Source organism: Aplidium turbinatum, chromosome 13, assembly GCF_918807975.1.
Source record: "Aplidium turbinatum chromosome 13, kaAplTurb1.1, whole genome shotgun sequence".
In the NCBI taxonomy this organism is placed as follows: Eukaryota; Metazoa; Chordata; class Ascidiacea; order Aplousobranchia; family Polyclinidae; genus Aplidium; species Aplidium turbinatum.
The window spans coordinates 23,163,883-23,185,407 of record NC_137484.1 but is presented as its reverse complement, the minus strand read 5'-3'; the positions used below and the strand labels follow the sequence as shown (position 1 = coordinate 23,185,407).

Sequence of the window (21,525 nt, the reverse complement as noted above, 5' to 3'; positions counted from 1 at the left end):
TTCTTCACAAAATTACCGGAGGCTAGTCTAATATTCAAATCGTAATTAAGTAAATTTCAGGAATTGAACAAACAAAAGGAAAAAACGCATAATACACAGTATTGGCTACAGTGCAGTGACTGCAGTTTGTGTGTATGAGGTACACGCTGAAGTGTGTATTCGAATGTAAGATTTGTCATACAAAAATTTGGTCAAAAGGTTATCCAGCTTTGCGTTCAGATGTTTGAGGAAGTGGAGGATGACTTCCAAGTCCTGTTAGCTACTGCGCATGCGTACATCAATATTTCATGAACTTAGTTGTGGTCAGGTGTTTATGAATACCACTCAAGTATTAGTGCAATTGAAGCCAGCTGATTGCCTCAGGGTTTCCAAAGTGGTTCGTCCAGATAAATGACCGGTTTGCTGTGAAAGTAATTTATGGCTAATTAGTGTGTTCAAAGTCTTTAAGTCACTGTATTCTGACATGAAAGGTATGTCTTCCACCTGTCGGGCCCAGCACAGAACTTCAACTGCTGATTATTTCTCTTGTTCTTACTGTTTGACATCAACCGACTAGTGCTGCCAAACAAGTAAGAGTGAATAGGCTGCCCTATGGATTGAACATGCAATCGAAAAAAGTGTAGTAGCAACTAGTATGCAATCTGCCACTGGTAAGTGGAAGAAACATAGCGACTAGCATGCAAGGTTTGAGCAGGCAGCAAGCAGGCTATCTCAGTCCCACACTTGTTGTTTTTACCTCTTTTTACGTTTGTCTACATTTAAAATTGAAAACTTTTGTTGACTGTGATAGCAGTTTTCATGCATCCTTGATGAAGAAGATTTGGCTCAAGTAAATGAAGTAATAAAGAAACTTACTTTTTAAGTATAGACTTGTAGGCCTTAGTCTAAGTGCTTTGTCAAGACACACTCACCTTTCTTTAACGGGTATTGAACCAATGACCTATTAGAACATCGTACACAGCTTTTCCCCGTAAGGTCACGCTGTTAACAAACCATACTTGTGATAGTTAAAGTATTGAAGGTATGCAGACTTTCATCCAGCCGTTACTGACAGTACCGTACTTGAAGGCAGGGCCCGATTAACCATGAGGCACATGAAGCACAGGCCTCAGGCCCCCTTGTTTTGGGGGGCCCCAATTTCTTTTTACATTAGTACCGAAGGTAGTGAAAGTTGTTGTACCAGTGTGTGCACAGTTGTTATTTTTGAGTAACGATTTCAAATTGTGTAACGATTTTGCAGTAACAGTTGAGCACTGCTGCTTTGCATCGAAAGCGATTACTAATAGGGGCCCCTAAACTTAGCTGTGCTTCGTGCCCCCGTGAGCCTTAATCAGGCCCTGCTTGAAGGGGTGCTCAGCATGTCAGTGGCTCATCTTATTGTACAATGTGCAACCAAGTTTTCGGCAGATTTAGGTGTTTGTTCAGGAGATACGTCTATCAGTGTAAACAAAACTTTTAATGATTTATTTCTCATGCGCTTGGTGTTAATAAGTTTGCTAAATTATTGTCTTACTAACAACTCATAAAAAACTCTTAAAATGAATTGGCCTGAACTGCTGATAGGTGGCGCAGTTGTTATTGCATCTGCCGTAATTTGGAAATGGATGAGAAAGAAACCAAAGCAAGAAGACCTTTCCAGCTCAAGTAAGTCCATTCGGTACTGATTTTAACAATTTTGACTAAAGAGGTACATTTCTACGCTAAAGACTATAATGACAACAATATAATAGTTTGTATGTTGGACACCCGGAAGTTTACGACAACACTGTAGGCTAAGTTGTCGCTTGGTGTCATGCTTGCAATGTGACCTCACAAATACCACGGCCCTGCGTCAATGGTTTAAAGCCTCTACAAGTATACGAAACTACCAGGAATAACCTATCAGAGGGCTTTGTCAGTCCGACGATAAAGATTCAAAACCAACCTCTGATTGGTTTACTTAAGAAGAAACACCAACGGTGCAATTTAAAAGTCTTTGAGATGACTCGACCTGATTTCGAACCCAGCTGGTCTGCCTCGAGCTGGTCTGCCAATATTGCAACAATATAGCGTTACTCTCAAGACACTGGAGCGGTTTTGCGTCTGCTCTCTTGATCGTGATGAAGGTGGATAGTTTGCGAAGAATAGAAGATCTATGCTTCTCAGTGGAAGACACACACTCTCTTTCCCGACACGGAATCCTTTGACAACTCTTCGTTTATGCAAAAGTCGCCAATTTGCCACATCGACTGATGATGATGTTACAATAATTTATAAAAACCTCTTCCATCGTTAGCATGCTTTCTACGTCTGTCTGTGACGTATAATCGGCTTTATTACGCATTAGTAATGGACATTGGAAAACACATTATTGATGGAGTTGTGTATACAGACAATGCGAGATTATCCAGGTTCCACTCTGCGACGGTTACAATAGGATATGCTGAGATTATTCATCGATACTCAACGTTAGGTTTCGTTGTACCGACGCAAGAGAACTTGATTTCTTGTTTTGCTAACTCAAGTCACGTGATAAATGTTCTCATGAAACCCGACCGCTTTTAACACGGTTGCTTAAACTTGTCTTTCTGTGTTTATCTGATTCATCTGTGACGTCACAGCAACAAACATTGCTTTCCCACCAAAATTGACCCGCCAGGTGTCGCTGTTGAGTGTATTTGCTGTGGCAAGCATTGCTGTGAGTTTTTAACTTGTAACGTTGATTTGAATTGAGCATTATTCATCAATGAACCGATTGAGCATCATTCATCAATGAACCAATTGAGCATCATCAACAATCATCTTCATCAGCAGCTCTCAAACTGGGATCCATAAGCGAATTTTATAGGGTTCCCGCACCATTTTTCAACTTTAAAGCACAAACAAAGTTTGTTTTTTTTCATTGCAAATCATCAACCGATTAATTGCACTAGCTGCTGGTACAAATATTGCTTTGCAATATGTGTTCAAACGACAACGGATAGCTTAACAAGTTTTCGCTAAACTGCATGTTCTTATATATTTAAAAAAGTTGGGTTTTTCCATAATATCTAAAAAACTACTTCTTCTTGCTTGTGAGGCTTGTGAAAGTGCAGAAATTTACTTTAGGAACTACCTAACTCCTAAATTTGTGCAATTTAAGTTATTCAAGCCGTAAAATCAGAATTTAAGAAAGGTGATCTTTCTACGCAGAAGTTTAGTGTATCATAAACTCAAATAAAAGCAGTCTCAATTATCTTCGACGCAGAAAGAATTTGAAAAAGTCAAAGAAAATTCACTTCATCTCTGGATGTAACTATTTGTACCAAAATATTCAATGTGCGTCTATGACGTCACTTAAAACTGTTTTTTTTGCGATAAAGTAAAAAATTGAGTTTTTGGCCGAGAAAGTTTCACAAAGTCAACTTATGGAATTGTTAGAAAAAACTTTACTTTATTGGTAATAGAGTGATCAATGATCATGTATTTTAAACTTATGAAATAAGTAAGTAGGTCTATTGGGGTTGCTTCAAATAACGAACAAAAATTTTTGTTTCGTTTAGAAGCAAAGTTCGTTGCGTTGAAGGCAAATTTTTAGAAAACGTTGCTTTTGTGCGGTTTCAAAACAAAAAGGTTTTCCAATTATTATGCTTTGAGGTGTAATCTTATATTCGGCTATGTCTATCGCAGATTAGCGAACCACTCAAAACACTTTGCGAGGCAGATAATTGCAATAAAAAATATTTAAAAAAAACATTTGAAATATTCTGAATGGGCATAAAAACCAGTTGCTGTTTTGATTCCTATTCCTTTAAAATAAAACGTTTGTGTTGAATTTTACTTCATTTTGATTCTGCCAAACATACGTTTCCAGGTGTTGTAGTGTTGGGAGTAATTGCTTGAACTTTTAGTTGCATTGAAAACACTTTATGGTTGGTTACATGCTGCTGGTGTGTTAAGTACAAATGACCCTCAAAATGACCAAGACATTCTAAAAACTCTGACATTTCCAATTAAAATGAAGAAATCCATTAACAAGTTCTACCTACGCCGAAATTATTGGAACAAAATCTGCCTCGCCTACGACAATCGTCAACTCAATTACATCACAATTCATTGGTGCAATGACTCACTACTGAAGGAGTTTGAACTTTAGATGTAGCCCACGGTATAGTTTATTTTGGGACGAAAAAAGAACGTAAGATATTTCATACTTAGAAGAAAATACTTACAGTACACAGGGTTTCATTCTTTTTTAGTTTTTTCTGACAATTTTCTTTTTAATTTGAAAAGTTTATCAGTAATTTTAAATTATTCTAGCAACCGGTTACATTCTGCTGATAATTGAATTGAAATATGTTATGGTCCACTTTATGAGCGAGACAAAATGCAATACTTGACTGCTGAAACAAAGTGTTACCGTACATTCTCAGACAACAAAATCCTTGCAACGTCAACGTCTGCAGACGTTGATTCAATGCAAAAACAACGGATTCTGCTGTCTGGGTTACCAGTTAAAAAGGAAAATATTAGCAGTTAAAACGCGTAGATTAAACTCGTTGCTGATGAGATCACGTGACTAATCGGTTGACCGGATTTACTTCATTAACAGAAATATACAAAAGAATTTACTTCGATAAAACATCACTGTACGTTAAGCTAACGTTAATAGGACGTGATATATTTCATATTAGAGGTTTTAAAGTTTTGGAACTTGGCAGTCACAGATACACAACAAACAATTGAAAGGGCTCACCAAGCAAATATTCAGAGCCGAAATTCCTTTCTCAGAAAAATCTGCCAAAATGTAAAAATTGTATAAGCTCATGATTTGACAAGTTTGGTTTTGGCAATTTGATAGCAATATATTTTTCGCTTGGGTAAAATATTTTATATTTTCCTGAAGTTTCGTTTGCCATAGCCTTCCAATTATTGTGTCCCTCTATAGGCGTCCCCGTGATCAGACCGTGAAGTTAGACGTTTAGCCCTAAAAGGTGCGCAATGAGAAGAGCTCTCTATGTTATTGAGTTATACGAAAGCGTTCAGTGCTATACTTGGAGACTGGAGTGGTACTAGTTACTGGTTGCGTTACTGAATACTTGTAATATCAAACTCATCTTTTTTGCTATGTCAATTGAGATCTTGTACCTCCTGTTAGAGTTTCTTGACTAAAGAGTTTTAACGTTAAACTACAGCTTTTTTACATTTTTTTTGCAAAAAAATTACAGCTGAATGACGGCATTGTAAATTCAAGACGGATTGCACGTCATTTTATCTCGCTCGTTATGGTTTGTGAACTCAAAAACAGAAAACCTGAAAAATGATCCATTCGTGACTGATGCGTGATCAGGGGACAGCATGCTTGTTGGTGGTGGTAGCTGGTTATTACTGGTTTTTATTAAATCGCGTCTTTTGCAGCAAAGACGTAATCAGCGATTCCGCGTTCATTGTACCGTTTATGAGGAAACGTAGACGCGAAAAGGCGATTGGGTTCACTTGCCACCAAGTTGACCGTGACGCTAAACTTTGCTCAAATTATTGAGATTGAAATCAACTATAGATTTGCTCAAAAATTTTTTTCCATTTCGTCACAAAATTCCTTGTTTTAGTTTCTCAAGGAAAGATCTTCATTTTGTATCGTTTCAAAACAAAAGGATTTCCGTTTCGTAAGTAAATCAAGAATCGAAACGCACAAGAATCTCACACACTACTATAAGTACTGAAAATATATTGAGCCAAGTTCTTCGATATATTACCAATTATTTATTTAGGCTTTCTAGTCTTCAAAGTTTTGATAAGTTTTATAACAGAAGTTAAGAAGATTATTCACCTATCGTTTCTTACAATTAGCCTGGTTTGTAAATATACCATTGAACATTATTAGGCACAGATATGCAGAAAAACTTGCAAACCATACATGCCCTGGCTTCAACTCAGGCAAAATAATTGAAAAGTTTTGCTTAATCGTGACGAACATTGATGTTGTTTATATGTAACATAAAAATAGAAAATATGACATCAGTTTTGTGTTTGTCATAAAGAGCTTCGTGAATTGCGCACGCATTTTGCTTTCATGTAGTCAGGAAGGCATAATAACGCCCCACGCATTCATTGCATTGACAGCATGCTACAAGTCTGGCCATTCAGAAGTTGGCCGTGCTATTGCTCAGTTAGCGAAGCTCATTATGTTTCAAAACTGAGTTGGCGATGGGCGTCGAGATTGGATTGCTTCAGGCTGTCAATGTTTCTGACAAAGATAAGTAAGAGCATGTTATTATAACACTGCGAGTGTCGAAGAATTGGCTGGACAAGCACAGTGCAAGCCTACTTAGATCAATGTTACCAAAACATAGCAAATATTTAACAGTGCAGTGTTAGATGAAGCGTGAAAGTGGTTGATATATTTTTACACACCATAGTTCTACAGCGGATTTTCAGCTTTTTCCGAATTCAATCAGACTTCAACTAAATGCCGTAACTTCGAAAGCTGAAATCAAATCTGGATTTAGATTTAATCAAATTCTTATGAAATCAAAATGAAATGTGTTTGCAGGAAAGTTGTAGATTTGGTAATGGAGGTCATGGTAGTTGTAATTCTCTCTGCTGTCCGTTGGCTGAGCTAGTTGGTTGAAGACTTGTTCGAATGACAATGTCAGAAGTTTACACCCTTTCCTTACTTTGGAGGTTTTAAATAAAAGCTTTCAAAGAAAGAAACTGTATCCTACCTTTCCGCAAAACGAGAACTACAACGCCTTTAGATGGATTAGCAGTTAGCGGTTTACCAAAAACTGGAAGTTAGCTGATAATTAAAGGGATGCTTCAGACGCTGCACCTCACCACTAGAGTGATTAGGAAGTTTATATCATCGGTACTCGGTACATCCATTGTTTCATTGACGTGATGTTCATCTGACGTCATACTGAATGGCAGGTAGACCGACACCACAACAAGGATATTAAGTTTATGAAAAGTTTCAACTCCTCCAGTGCTTGTCGGGGTAGCGAGGTTGGTACTTTTTATGTTGATTCAACATCAACAGATGTTGCAACAATGAAAAGAGAAGTTTTCTTTGCTGGGCACTGCTGACGCATGGAAGGTTTTACCATAAATGTTAGACCAAGACAATTTGATAACGAAAAGTTTGTCGTATTCTCCACATGAGTGGCTTCATTACAAATTTTGTCATTTGTAATTTTGTTCAGACTTTAGACGTAAAATTACACTTTATTTGCAGCGTTTTATTGTAACCAAAACCAGGTAGTGTTTAACCACGAACGAAATATTGTGGCTAAAACATTCCTCAATAAAATCAAAATTGGAAATCGTAGATCTCTCAATAAGTCGCCTTGTTTAATATTTACTACTGGAAACTCTTGTTGAGCATTCGAAAATGGCGTCTTGAGAGATCACAACGTCATTGAAATAGACAGTATTGGAATATAAAGCTACCAGTCATAGGCAGATATATGAAAGTGCTGGGTAATTTTAGCAAGAGTTTATGAACTTTCTTGTTCAGAGGAAGGTGGATTGAAAAAATGAAAAGATTTCTAGCAACCAAATGTTGCACATGTTTTGGAGAAGGAAAAGGTGAGATGTTTTTGTTGATTCACATCATATTCATTTTTACAAAACAAAAATGGTTTCTTGTAAGACTGAGCTCTCATAATCTGAGATCCGGCTTTCTCCTAATGCTGCCACCACGAGGAGAGCTTACCCCCATTTTGTGATGTGAAGACTTTTGTGTGTCAACACACACTCACTTTCAACTGTTTAGAGTGATCCATACGTTGCAATCAATCATCATGGCCCGGCAGCACAGCAAAGAGGTGCTACGGCACACGGCACAAGTGCAGCACACAAGCGGCTGTGAAGACGGTGCCTAAAATGTTTGAATACGCGAAGTACCACTTTTTGTTTGTAGAATTTTACGTTGTAAGTTTTGTAATTTACTTTTGTACTTCATAAAAATAAAGTAGAAAGGAAATTCGTGGCTTTAGTTTTCTGTAAAGTTGTTCCCAGAGAGCAAAATCGGTCACTTTTACATTGATATTGAATGTAAAAATAACGGATTTTGCTCTCTGGCTTGGTAATTTTTAGAGTTGTTTATATTCGTTTGAATGAAGAAAGAACTGAAAGGAGCTAATCGATGAAGTTTTGTTTCAAAGAAAACTGCTTGAATAGGTTTTGTTTCATTTTGATCAAAATAACCAAACGTACTAATAACAAAACAAACAACTAAATATTTTTGATAGGCACCCGTATTGCGTTTGCATTAAATTTCTCAATGAACAATGTAGATTTATTTCTTTTAAAATACCGCAAATAAAATTTTAAAATACTTCCAAAAACACTTTTCTTAGGAAAATTTATAGCTTACCTTAAAGGCATACTAAATGAAATTTTCAAACGGGAATTAAGCATTAAAATGCGTAAACTGAACATTCAAGAATACATTTCAAAAAAAATTACGAAAAAAATTTGTTTTCAATGGCGCTGGCAAGGCCCAAAGTCCAATGTTTCATTTATTTTCATTTTTTTTCAAAATGACCAAAAAGTGCAAACACAGCTCGAGAATACGTCACAAAAGACAGCAATAACAAAAGCCACGTTACAACATCTGATGTTTTAACATCAGATCTGAGGTTTTGAGCAAACTGTCTGATGTTTTGACGTTGAAATCTGATGTTTTGATGTACATACATACATAGCCTACAGTTAATTCGCCGGCAGTAACAACTGTTGCGTGATTAGCTGATTGCTCGTCTTTTATTACGTAGACTGTACAGTCGCACGCTTCGCTGCTCAGGCCCATTCTGGTTTTGAAAGCTCTGCAAAAGTACGCGCGTAATGCTGATCAGACCGCAATGGGGCAAAATTTTATTGAAAATCGTTTTATGGTAGCATGTTAAACACAAAGAACGTGGAAAATCGCCAAGTCAGGTTTTTCCTTTAGTACCCCTTTAAGTGGTAAGTTCTTTGGATCAAGCAGTGGTCATACGTAGACTACGTTACTTTCTTGACCAATAAAGAATTGATTTTGTTATTTCACATTTCTTCAGCATGTTCAGTGTCGATAATAAGGTTAAAATATTTAAATGATCTGTTTGTCACAGACTTCCACTTATCCCGCTGTCTCGAGGCATTCTTAACCTTTACCACATCCCGCGCCGGCGCTATTTTCTGTGACGTAATTATAGGGCAGCTTGTCATTTTCTTGAATGGAAACACTTGTAAATCAAATAACTGAAATATAAAACAGAACAGACGGTACAATATGAACATGCGGCATACAGCAATGCAGTAATAGAATAGAAACTAAACTGACTTGAGTAAGAAAAGATTATTGTTTAATCCAAGAAAAGAAGCTGAATGGTTGTACTCAGAATTATGGGGTGATACCCTGTCAGAAGACGTTTGTTTCTTTTGCTCACCATGAAGCCTTTCAATGTTGTGAACATACTGTAGCGTATAAGAATAAACTAATACCATTGGCATTCAAGCTCATTAAAACGAACCCAATTTGCAATATTAGCATAGCTAGGACATTGTACTACGCTATATCAACAAAACACTTCATGGTGAGTGGACAATGAGCGCTGCTCACCTTATAAAGTTCAACTCAATGTCATTTTGGTTCTTTTAAAGTTCAGAGTCAGATAAATTGATATATGCTAATAACGATATCAGACGTCATTGCTGTCATAGCAACATAATTCTAATATCAACCATCACGTCATAATTATAAAGGGCTACATCTACGGTCACAATGGAAGTATGCGCTTTTTTCATGCGTCCCATTAACCGAGGTTCTGTTCTTCCACTAGTCATGCTAAAGACCGATTGTGTTCTTTCTTGTTCAAGGCAATAGAGATACGTTTCTGTAAATACGGTACCATACCGACCGAAGACTAATGAATCACCAAAGCAATATTTACTGGCTATTAAGTGAAGGACAAAGCTGTCTTGAGGAGAACGACCAAATAGATTTAATGATTGCAGATTCCTTGTAGCTCAAAGCATCAACGGCCAAAAGTTGGACGGGACTTTTGCTATTTTTCCACTGCATCCAATGGTGAGCGTTAAAGTGGCCTTCAACTGATGTGGACGAAATATTTGATGTAAAGCAAACACAGAATTTTACTTGGAACAAGATTTTATTGAGCGGGTTAACCTTGACAGGGGCACATCACCGACTTGAAAAGTTGATTATTTTCGCGACGTGGCAATGTAAATAGAATGTGACGGGAAACAGATTCTCGATATCGCTGTGCGGACAGTGGAGAATCTGTAGCCGGTATCTTTTTCACTCTTCGCTGTTCTTTCAACGTCGAAGCATGTTCGATTGTTTGTTCTTTGCAACTACTTTCGTTTATGACGAAACACTTCTGTCTTTATGCAAAACTATACATCCTTTGTTTTCCTTTGTCTTTCTTTGTATCATTGCCATGAACCAGAGTCTCCTTTGTTATAAACCATGGTTTGCGATCGTTCTTGCCTCTCCAAGCAACTTGCAGCGTAGTGTGGCTGAAAGTCTGTGCTGACAAAGATTAATGAAACTACTCAAATCTATAAGTAATCAAGAGTGAAATCAGCAACACCATACTCTTCAGACTGTTAAATCCGTCATTTTACATTGATTCAACATCTGCGGACGTTGTATCAATGTAAAAATGACAGATTTTGCTGTCTAGGTGGAGTTAAAAACCTTGAGTGTCCACTAAAAGCATGCGAGAAGCAGAAGCGGAGATCTTTCTAAAATGTTGATCTGTCCAGAGCTCAGTGACGTCCAATCAGTTCTAGACCGGTCTTGGCATTGCCAGCAAGTGAAAAGACTTTGTTTCCTGTGACGTCATAAAGATGGATCGAACCGCCGCTTGGTCTTGACATAAAAGTAATTTTTTTGCAAAACGTGTTGCAGTGTCTCGTTTGGTCACTTTCAACTGCTTCAAACTTCTTTGACCTCTCACCTTGCCAACAAAACGTCGCGTCCTTACGTCTAGTAACGTTGAAACGATGTAAAACTGGCAACATTTCGAACTTCCTCAGTTCAAGTGTATCTGACCGGACGAGATGTAAGTGATGGACACTGGACAGCATACTCGCGTTGCTTTGCCATGCGTGTGATATGTTTTAACGCTGATTGCAAGTTAGTCCATTTTCACATTGAACTAATGTCCGCAGACGTTGAATTGTTATAAAAATGGATTCATTTGTTAGTTATTTATTCTTCTCCAGACTACAAAGTTCATCATTTTTACATTGATACAACGTTACATTGATACAACATCTGCAGTCGTTGAATCAATGTTGGAATATTGGTTCAAATCAACCGAAGTTTCCTGTAAATAGTTTCTTTGTGTTCTTTAATTGCTGACCACCCAAGTTTATCTTGAGCAAAGCCAGACATTTTAGCATATATCTGATGCAAAATTGAAGTAATTGGCAAACCCCAGCCAGCAATCGTTCATGACCAGTCCCAGCTACTGATCATTGATGCATCACCTGCAAACGTTGAATCAATGTAAAAAAAATAATATTTTTTTAGCTAGGATAATGTTCCGAGATTGACGCATGAATGAAGAAACGAACTTGTTCCAAGTTTAGAACATCAGTGTATGCATGAGTGTGTGTGTGTTGAGCAGTTTGTAATTGTGTTTAGTGTTGCTCAATTTCCACTTATTGATTTTAACTTTAGCCCATTTTATTTTATTTTTTCATTAACATTTCCTCTATAAACTTTGATAAGGCCGAAAAGTTCCTCTATAGCGAAGAAGAAGCTCACTTCAATACATCACAGAATCCATTGTCGCAGCCGCTTTGTCTCACTATACAAAACGCTTTTGCACTGAAATCATTCTGCTTAGTTTTTTCTTGGATCACAAAAGTATTTCCTTTTGAACAAGACATTCTGCTTTGGCCGTACAGCGTTTTCTTTGGCAAGCTCTTTTTAATGATGAATTGATTGACAATTATTACTGTACGTAAAAGTTTTGCTTTTTTGCTTTGTATCTTTTACATTTCGATTGATCAAACCATGAACTTCTAAATAGTAGCATCTGGACTGGAAACTCAGTGGGCAACAGTAGGCCAAACAGTTGGTACAACAGTTGGCCAACAGTGGGCCAACAGCCAAGTAACTAACCCTCTTGGCCCACTGTTGGCCACTGAGTTTCCAGTCCAGATGCTACTATTTAGAAGTCCATGATTAAACTTTCCAATCATTTTATGGTATCACTTAGTGTGAACGAGTAAATGCTATTACGAAACAATCTCAAATCTTGTGGCAACAATGTGCACTGTGCAGTAGCTTTAGGCAATGCAGTTGTCTGCATTTTTGGAATTTTTTTTTACATGATTCCCAATATTGAAAAAGTTGATTTTTTGTTTCTAGCGGAGATGTTTGAAACAGGTTAGTCGGAAACAAAATAATTCCATTGTCTGAGTTTCATTTGACCACAATGTCTTGGTGAATTTCTTTTCAATCAAATAATATTTGCGTGGTCATCTCTGATACGGGCTGTAGTTCTAAATTGCTTTGCTAGCATCTATGTTACATTTTAAATTTTCAGTTCTACGTGACATTGTAATAGAATTCGTGGTTATTGCAATTCGTTTGTAAAATCTTCTGATTATAATCTTGGCGTGTTAGGGCATTCAAATGTTAGAAGGGGAGTGCGGCATGCTTTGTGTGATACACTCCAACAGGTAGATTAGTTTAAAAAGTTTACAATGTCGTTTTATTTCCTTTAACATTGTAGACATTACAGTAATGTTGCATTTGAATATTATTTTACGGAGTTTGGATGTCTGTTGTGACAGTTTCTTTATACAATGAAGTTCCCGAAACAAAGGCAGTAGAAATCATAGCTAAACAAAAAGCAAGGTCCTAAAGTCTTTCCAACTCTCACAACTCAACTTGTTCTGACTGAAGGGAAAAGCAGACCTTGAGAAACGTGAACAAGAGCTTCACGAATCACGCCAGAAGCCAACACCTCGATTGCACTGAGCATTGAGCAACGCAAAATCAATTAAACGCAACCAATCAGAAGAGAGTATCAGAAGTTCTACATGTACAATGTTGTATGCAAAATAATTCGTGTTTTGCGTAGCGGAGAATATAAGGTTCTTATTATATTTTCTCTGTCTATATTTCCCCTGTCAGATTGCTCATAGCTTGTTGTGTATTGATAACTTTTAACAGTCAAGCAATTCGTTTGTTTGTTACAAACCCTGTAACTTTAAATATTTAAAAAACAAAACTGCATTGCACGTTTTTGAAGCTTAATAGACCAACGTAGGCAAAACCTTTACAAGTAAAGTTGATTATGGAGTAGGGGCAATGCCTACCTTCCATCCCCAGGCTTGCTTGACTGCCAAGCCACGTGATAACAATTTTGTAATTCTTTATTTGAACGTTAACTTAGCCATAACTTTATTTAAAACAAGCTGCTCGTTTTGTAAGCATACGTTGGCAAAGCATTGTCAATAAAATCTTTAGCCAGAAGTGGCCATAATAAACGGAGCTGCCTGTGGCCATATTAACCGGTGCCTCTTGTATATGAGAATGTAAAGATAAATCTTCATGAGAAATGTATTTCGGTTTGAGAAACATTATTTCACGAACAATCAATATGAGTCACCACCGAAAAACGAACCGAAATTACAAACAATTGAAATAAAATTAAACCTTCATGAGATGGAAAACGTTTTTATTCAATAAATAAACGTATATGTATCATAGATAATTGTAAAATGTTAAAAATTAACGTTCGATAAATAAAATAAACGTATAGGCTAACATGTCAGCATGTTATAGGCATGCTATGAAAAATAATATATCACTGTTTTTTGTGGAAAATCTGGCTGTGCATTTATCAATAGAAAAGTGTTTTTTTTGCGATAAGTCCAAACAGTTTCGTGTTGTATTCCTGGCGAACACGAACGATATCAGTCTAGGTGAAATTTACTGGAATCGGTTTGTATTTAACTTCTATGTCTGACATCTTGCAAACAACCTTTTGACTTTCTGTCGTTATTTTCACAGACAGCAGTGTTTCCCAAGCGAAACTTCAGAATGAACAGCCGATCGCGGTACATGACATTGTGGGTCGCGAAGATGGTGAGTTTGAATGCTCAGTTCAGACAATGGTGGTGTGGGGTGCAGTCGGTTTCCAAACGAGTTTTATAACCTCAAGAAATATATAAGACTCTACTCTATTCTTGAAATAAAATGCAGCAGTTTCAAATAAAAAGTCCTCAACGGAGCAAGTAGAGCTAAAAACATTTATTGCAGAATAACTTGTTTATTACAACCAATCACGTTTAGGCAAAGAAACATCTTCAAATGCTTTGTTGCTTGAATCAGCATGTGTGTAAAATTTAAGGAACTCATCAATATATTGGCTGCAAGGAATTTCGAATTTGATTAGCTTAGCAAGGAATTGGGTTAGCTTTGCATTCAATTTCTAATTGAAAATCGCAAGTGCATTTTACATGCCTATAAATCTTTTGTTCTAGTTGTATTTCAATTTTTGCTAAATTACAGTATCTTGTAACAATTACTTGCCAATGCCTCAAGGGCCTCATTGCGATGCGTTTGTGACGAAACAATAAAGTCGTCAGCTTTAAAGTTGGCAGGTCTAGATTCCGAGCCTTGATCTTGCATGGTCATTAACCGACAATAAAGTTTAATCCTTGTCTTGAACTTTGAAAAGGACATTTTGCTATTTATCATCCAATCAAAGGAAGAAACGTCATATTTATTTGCATGACGTCATAATGTACTTGACGGCGAATGAAAGAGCGATAACAATTGTCGAAACGATGAAAAACCAAGGGGTGTAGCCACGGAGAGCTTGGGGAACAATTGCCCCCAAAATTTTATTTCCCCCCCACAAAATGTTTGAATAGTGATATTATTACGTCAACGTCTCAACACCATTATAATTCATGTTGAACGGCGTTTCCCCCCCCCCTCAATAGTTGCTTTTGCCTCCATAAAATTTTCTTTCCAGCAACGTCACTCGAACAACTTGGTCACGTTTGGCAAAGTTAGAAAACAACTTGTTTATTAGATTTATTTTGACTTTCACGTCATCGATCTCAAAAATATTGCGCATAGCAAAATTTAGAAAATCTTTTCACTTGTCAAAGATCTTTCCTAAAGTTGTAGCATTTCCTCGTAGTCTGTAGCACACTGGAGACATTTCAACGATATTTCAACAACAAAGAAAATCGCTTTTTTACGAACTTAGCATCAATCCAGTGGTGGACGTGTCCACAGCAAGATAAATCGGCGCTGAATTTGCAACCCAGGCAGAAAAATCCGTCATTTTTACATCGACTCAACGTTTGCAGACTTGCAAGTTGCAACTAAATACCTCGCGTTCCGATCAAACTTAGCTGATAATTTTCGAGCAAGCCGTTGTGACGTTACTCGTCGTTAACTGCGCGACTTGCGTGTGACCGAACAAGAAAATGTGCACGTCCACCGCCTGGTATCCAAACTGGTTATTATAGATAGCAACTGAGTGCCTGCTTTCTGGGCCAGTTTTGTCCTGTACACTTTGCCATTGCTGCAACCGCTTTTCTCACTACGCGTGAGAAAAGAGAAAAACGTTATTGTCTTTGTGAAAAGTAACACTTTTGTTAATTTGAAGGTAATTTTGCTTAGAAACTCTCATATCTGCCCATGCAGCAAACTATTTTTTTTAAATTGATTCAACGTCTGCAGACTTTGAATAGATGTAGAAATGCTAACTCGTGAACTGAATAGTCATTTCAAGCAACAGCAATCAGTGTCAAAACTGTAGGTGTGTAGCTTGTCATCTAACTAATCCAATTGCTTTTTCCTTGTTCAATTTTAATCTATTCCAGGAACCGGAAGCCAAGAAAAAAAGGAGGCTTACTTGAACAAAGCTTTCCAAGTGGAAGATGATCCAATCATTACACAGCCACAAAAGGTCGTAAAAGAGCAGTTGATCAAGCGGAACTCAGCAAAACGCCAAGAGAGTCTGATTAGTAATTTGTCTGAAGTTTTTCGAGCTCCAAGCGCCGATGAAAAGAGCCTTAGCGAACTTGTGATTGAAGAGTACGACCATAAAACGAAAACGCTTCGCAAAGGCGACCCGCTCGATTTAACTCAGTACAGGACTGACGATGATCAAAAGAGCGTTGGATCTGAAGTTCAGGCTGAAAATGACACCTCTGAGCGTGACGTCAATGAGAGATTGCAATCGACACAAGATACTCAAGATTCATTGAACCATGACAGTAGTCTCGAAGCAGTCGACCAAATTGAAGCTTCAGTTCCAACACCTCCAAAAGTCGTCTGCGAAAAAATAGAAAATAAGCAAGAAGACAAAACCACAGGCATGTATTGTGGTAGGCTATTGTTGAGATAGTTTCAGAAACGTTGCATCGCACATTGCAGATGGAATTTGAGTTTATCTTGATTACGTTAGTAACAAAGGCAGTGATCATTTGATTACTTTCTTCGGCAATTTCTTGGTGTAAGTGAATCCAGGGAGAAATTGATAACGTGAGTCGTAAAAATGTAGGCCCCGGTCTCAGGGGAATTCCGAGGCAACAAATGATAAACTATTTGTTTGCTTTTGCAGAATGGCGAGATAAACTGAAACTAGATCTTGACGAAGATGACGAAGAATTCATCGATGAAAGTTCTGAAGACGAACATTTATCATCGGATAGTCGTGAAGATGACACAGAGTCAAAGACAAAGGGAAAATCGCAAAACGCGAAATCAATCGCGACCCAATCTTCAGTTAACAAACTACTAGACGAAAGAGCATTAGTGATTGACAATGGGGCGTATTTGGTAAGGGGCGGTTGGGCTGGGGAGTTTACCCCGTCCACACGCTTACGAAACGTGATTGGCCACTGGAGAGCAGACGCAAACGAGGCCTGGCAGGACGCTTTGGGGTCAAAGTTCATCGGAGAGAAAGCTTTAGAAAGACATTCCACACTTGTTTTAACTCACCCAATGGAAGGTTAGTGGCCAGTTAAAAACTTTGCCTCTTTTATTGATTCAACGTTTTCAGACGTTGAATTAATGTAAAAAGGACCGATTTTCTAACTGGTAGCTTGTAATTGTGCAGATTTGATTCTCTCAGAACATTCAACTTTTACACTTATGTGGAATTTTAAATCATTTTTCGGTTCCAGAGCTATGTTGCTGGACCGATGTTGATGGGAAGACGTTTCTTTGTTTGCGCCTGAACATTGATTCGGCTTAAAACTCCAGTTTATTGTTTCTGACATTAGGTAACAAAGTTTCAAGCTGGAAGAGCTTACAAGATGTTTGGCACCACGTAGCCACAACGGACATGGATACGGAAATGGTGCAACAGCCAGTTCTCATAACTGAACCAGCCCTGGTAGAGAAAAAACAAAGAGAAAAGATGGTAGAGGTAACAGAGATTATTTATATTTTCGTCTTGTGTTTGTAGCAAATCTGCTACAGCATTTTTTCGTTAAATATTTTGACTTTATATCACAGTATCAGCATCGATTTTCCATTATTACCCAGTGTAACAAACACGGCACAAATTGGAATGGGGGGCTAAGCACCCCTCAAAAGAATTAACGGGCGGAAATTACTTATAGCATCTATAGCAAAAAATTTTTCCGAGGAAATATTTTTTATCCAAACATAAATTTGTCTGGTTAATATAGGGTTAAGCTATGTGGAACAACCATTAATAGGAATCTTATAGTATTGTTAGCTTTAGTTTATTTGGTATATCGTGCATTCTAATGGCACTTTTCCTGTATGTTTTAACATTATTCCCTTCGGTGTAAAGCCACAACGTAAGTTTTTATTGGACGTCATTAGTCTGAGAAAGTTACCAGAGTTCACCAGGTTGAAGTAGACCGCTACTCTGTCATATACTTTACTATTTATTGCTGTTTCAGGTGATGATCGAGACATTGCGTGTTCCTGGAGTGTGTTTGCGCTCTCAAGCGGCCATGTGCGCACTTTCTGCTGGCCACAAAGTAGGGTTAGTTGTTAATTGTGGTTTTGGAGCAACGGAAATCGTTCCAATGTACAGGGAATATGATCTCCCTCACTCAACAACAACAGTGAGTGAGAGTTTTCTTTAAACAAAGTTGTTTTTCTAACTAAGGACCGGTTTAACACATCAACAGACCAACAATCAATGTGAAATTGACTAAGAAAGCTGACAGTGAAATAACAGACGATATCGCGCGTCAACCCCGAATTTGATCAATTCATAATAGGATGATTTCTTCTTTTTGAGCGGACAAAGACAACGAAGACCATGTGGTGGTGGTAGATCTTTGCAATGAATTCAGTCAAACATGTTACTGCACTGGAAGACTTATCTCAAGGTTAAAGGTTATTGGTTTGCGTCGATATTCCCTTTGAAAAACGTATTTTGAAGAGTGATACCAACAATTTCACGTACTTCAGAAGCTCTAAGAAAGAAATATTAGATGTGACCTGGATGTTATATTTTGCTATAATGTAAAAATAAATGATGCTTTGGAGGGTTAAAATTGGGCCCATAAGTGCGCTATTCAGACTTAAAAAAGATTCAATATTGCGTGCAAAATGATATTTAACGTGTAACTAGTAACTACCACTAAACTAAATTCACTTTTTACCAGTTGGGTGTTGGAGGGCACCATCTTACGGATTACCTAAGTCGATTAGTCCAACGGGAGCATGGCGCTAGTTTCACATCTGTCGCCGAGTTGGAAATAATGAACACGATTAAAGAAACGTATGCCAAAGTCCAAAATGGTGAGAAGAATCTGATCGCTATGTTACGCAATCATTTGCTTTATGATGAAAGAAACGATTTTGGTTAAATGAGAAAGAAATAGAAAATTGAATGATTTGTGCGCGTGGAATCTGATTTCGTTGTTGATCTATGCAGGCATGGCTACTTTACGAAAAAGCGCTTTAACTGTTATTGTTATTGTTGGCTTTATAACATAATTTAACCAACTACACTTTTTCTAGAAAAAATCTCCTCCGCTCTTGACGACACCTTTGAGTATGAGCTCCCTGATGGGCAAGTGATCCAGCTGGGGAAGGAGCTTTCCTTATGCCCGGAACCGCTTTTCAATCCCGGTCTAGTCGGGAATTCCTCACTTGGGCTCCCTATGCTTGTTAAGCAAGCTATAGACAGGTATTTACTCTCTGTAGTGCACAGTATTATGCACATAAGCTACTTCTATTTTATTTTTATTTAATTTTAAATAGCAGAGTAAGAAATTAAAGTAATTAAAGTTTTTCGTTTTTCTGTCAATCATCGCTTGGTGGCGCTGCAGCATCACCCCTTCCCTAAAATTGTACAATTCCATTTTAAGTATGGAAATCAATAAAAAGCTTTCTTCTTGATTTGTCTGAACTAGGCTCATTTGTTTCTTTTCAATATGCAGTCAAGTTTCCTTTTATACGAATTAGCCTTCAGATAATAATAAATTGGAATAGTGCAAGGGAAAAATGTCTATTTTGGAAAATACCCTTTATATTATTCTATTATGAAGGCTTTTAAAAAAAAAAACAATTTTAAAGAAATGAACATTTATTTGACGAAAACGCAATAGGACAAAGTTTTTGTGCAAAATAGAAAATGATCCTTATTATTATTATTAGGTTGGAGCCAGGAATAATGGAGGATGGTGATAATGTTATTTTATTATCTGGTGGGGGTAGCCAGTTGAAGGGACTGCGAGAGCGACTGCAAGATGGCATACAAGAGCACATGGGCGGGGCTAATACTGTCGTCCAATCAACAACTTGCAAAGACAATGCTGCATGGATCGGCGGCTCCTTATTGGCTGAACAGTCCAGTTTTGCTGAGTTATGCATCACTGAAGATCTTTATTTCGAGTATGGGTCAAACGCAGTTCATAGATTTTGTTGGTGATTTTGAAAGTTTTTAAAATGATAATTCTTTGAATTTGATCCACCTACATTTTCCCAGTATTACATCATCCCATTTCTATAGCAACTGAAGATTTGCGTTCTACAAAACGTGACTGCTGCGCAACAATCTTCATTCAATCAATAATAATAATAACTCTAATATCATGATTTCATTTATTGTCGCTCTACAACTGCTAAGGTCTTTTAGCCACAGGGCTCATTTTTAATTTTGCTTTAGATTTACGATGTCATCACATTATTACTCGATTTATTCTCACTGCGTTATGCAAGAAAGAACACAATCGGTACCGTTTCTTTTTAAAATCTTTGGTATGACCCGACCTGGAATCGATCTCAAGTCTATCAGCACCAGAGCGAAGGAGAAACCACTGGGCCACTGAGATGGTAGGCTACCTTGTTCAATCTCTGTGCCAACCTTTCCTCGATTTCAGTTGTCCTTGACAAGCAATACTGGCAACCTTGCATGTTGAAGACAATCAAGTGGAACGTGGATAATCAAATAGTGTGTGCAGTGAAGCACGACACAATACGTTAGAAAAACGTCACAATAACGTTTATTAAAAGTCATTTATCAAATAAAAACTTTATCAAAAAATTTTTGAGACGTGCACAAAAGATTTTTGTCCAAATTTAGTTAATTTTCGATATGACATCTAGTCATTTTGACGTCATAGGCATCGTGTTATTGTGAATTTATGGAAGTTATAAGTTTCATTCCTTTCACCATTTTTGATTGTTTTATGACAATAAGTTATTTTTATTGTTTGTTTTTATTTTATAATTCTATTCTTGTTCCAGTTTAAATGAGAGGAAACTGCCCACCGCGTTTATATTTCGCCACCCCTGGCTTAGTTTTAGATCTACATATAAGTTGTTAATAAATAAACACCCGGGCCCCACCAATGAATGTTAACTTGTGCATGTAGCCACTTGGCTTGTGATGGTTATTCGGCAATAATAGCTCGAATGTTCCTTTGCCCGGGAACAAAATGCTGCTGCCGCTACCTTTTCATGTAAAAAGTCCGTTGCAAAGTCTGGTTATGAAACAAACCGTCTTTTCCGTCTCACTAAATCTGTTTTATCAAATAAAAACTCCCACTTTCCATTTGGATAAAGTAGTTTTCACTTGCCTTTCATGAGATTGTCTCCAATTGTGACGTCATAGATAATTTTTGCTGCAGCAGCAGAGACCACGAGGAGGCAGTTAAATGGTCAAGCTTGTTTGGTTTGTTTCAACTTGATTACGTAATAAACTTTCAGATTAAGATCTCCTCAAGGCTTTTTGTTGATTTTCAGTGTAATGCATTGTTAACACGACTTTTGATTCCAATGGGATTGCATACTGATGTCGCTTTGAACTTCCACCATAAACTGGAGTGGACACACGTCATCCCGCCCCGGTAGCTCAAGCCCGCTCCGTTAGCTCAGTGGCGCCCGACTCAAGATCAAGCGGCGCTGGTTCGACTACCGCGGTGTGCGCTTGAGCCACGTATTTTAGCACTGCTCTGGTAGCTACTTCAACATAGAGCTTGTAAGACATGAACCAATCAGAACATGGTTTAAGTGGCTACCGTCCAATTGCTCTTGAAAATGTAGGTAGTTTCTACTGTCTGAACAGTGTTATA

General features: G+C 37.6%; 1 protein-coding gene across 2 annotated transcripts; it reads left to right on the top strand.

The window, feature by feature from the left end:
• Window positions 1-1,540: 1,540 nt before the first annotated feature.
• On the top strand, window positions 1,541-21,170 carry LOC145782099 (uncharacterized). 2 transcript variants are annotated; one of them, XM_082593843.1, is made up of 9 exons: window positions 1,541-1,644; window positions 14,003-14,077; window positions 15,835-16,329; window positions 16,578-16,967; window positions 17,242-17,387; window positions 17,893-18,060; window positions 18,610-18,745; window positions 18,968-19,136; window positions 19,607-21,170. In XM_082593843.1, exons 1-9 carry the CDS (start codon window positions 1,605-1,607, stop codon window positions 19,878-19,880), a joined length of 1,893 nt encoding a protein of 630 aa, XP_082449969.1. In that variant the 5' UTR covers window positions 1,541-1,604; the 3' UTR covers window positions 19,881-21,170. The 2 variants fall into 2 exon arrangements, with proteins under 2 accessions (XP_082449969.1, XP_082449968.1); XM_082593842.1 differs by lacking the exon at window positions 1,541-1,644 and adding an exon at window positions 7,363-7,545.
• Window positions 21,171-21,525: the final 355 nt, after the last annotated feature.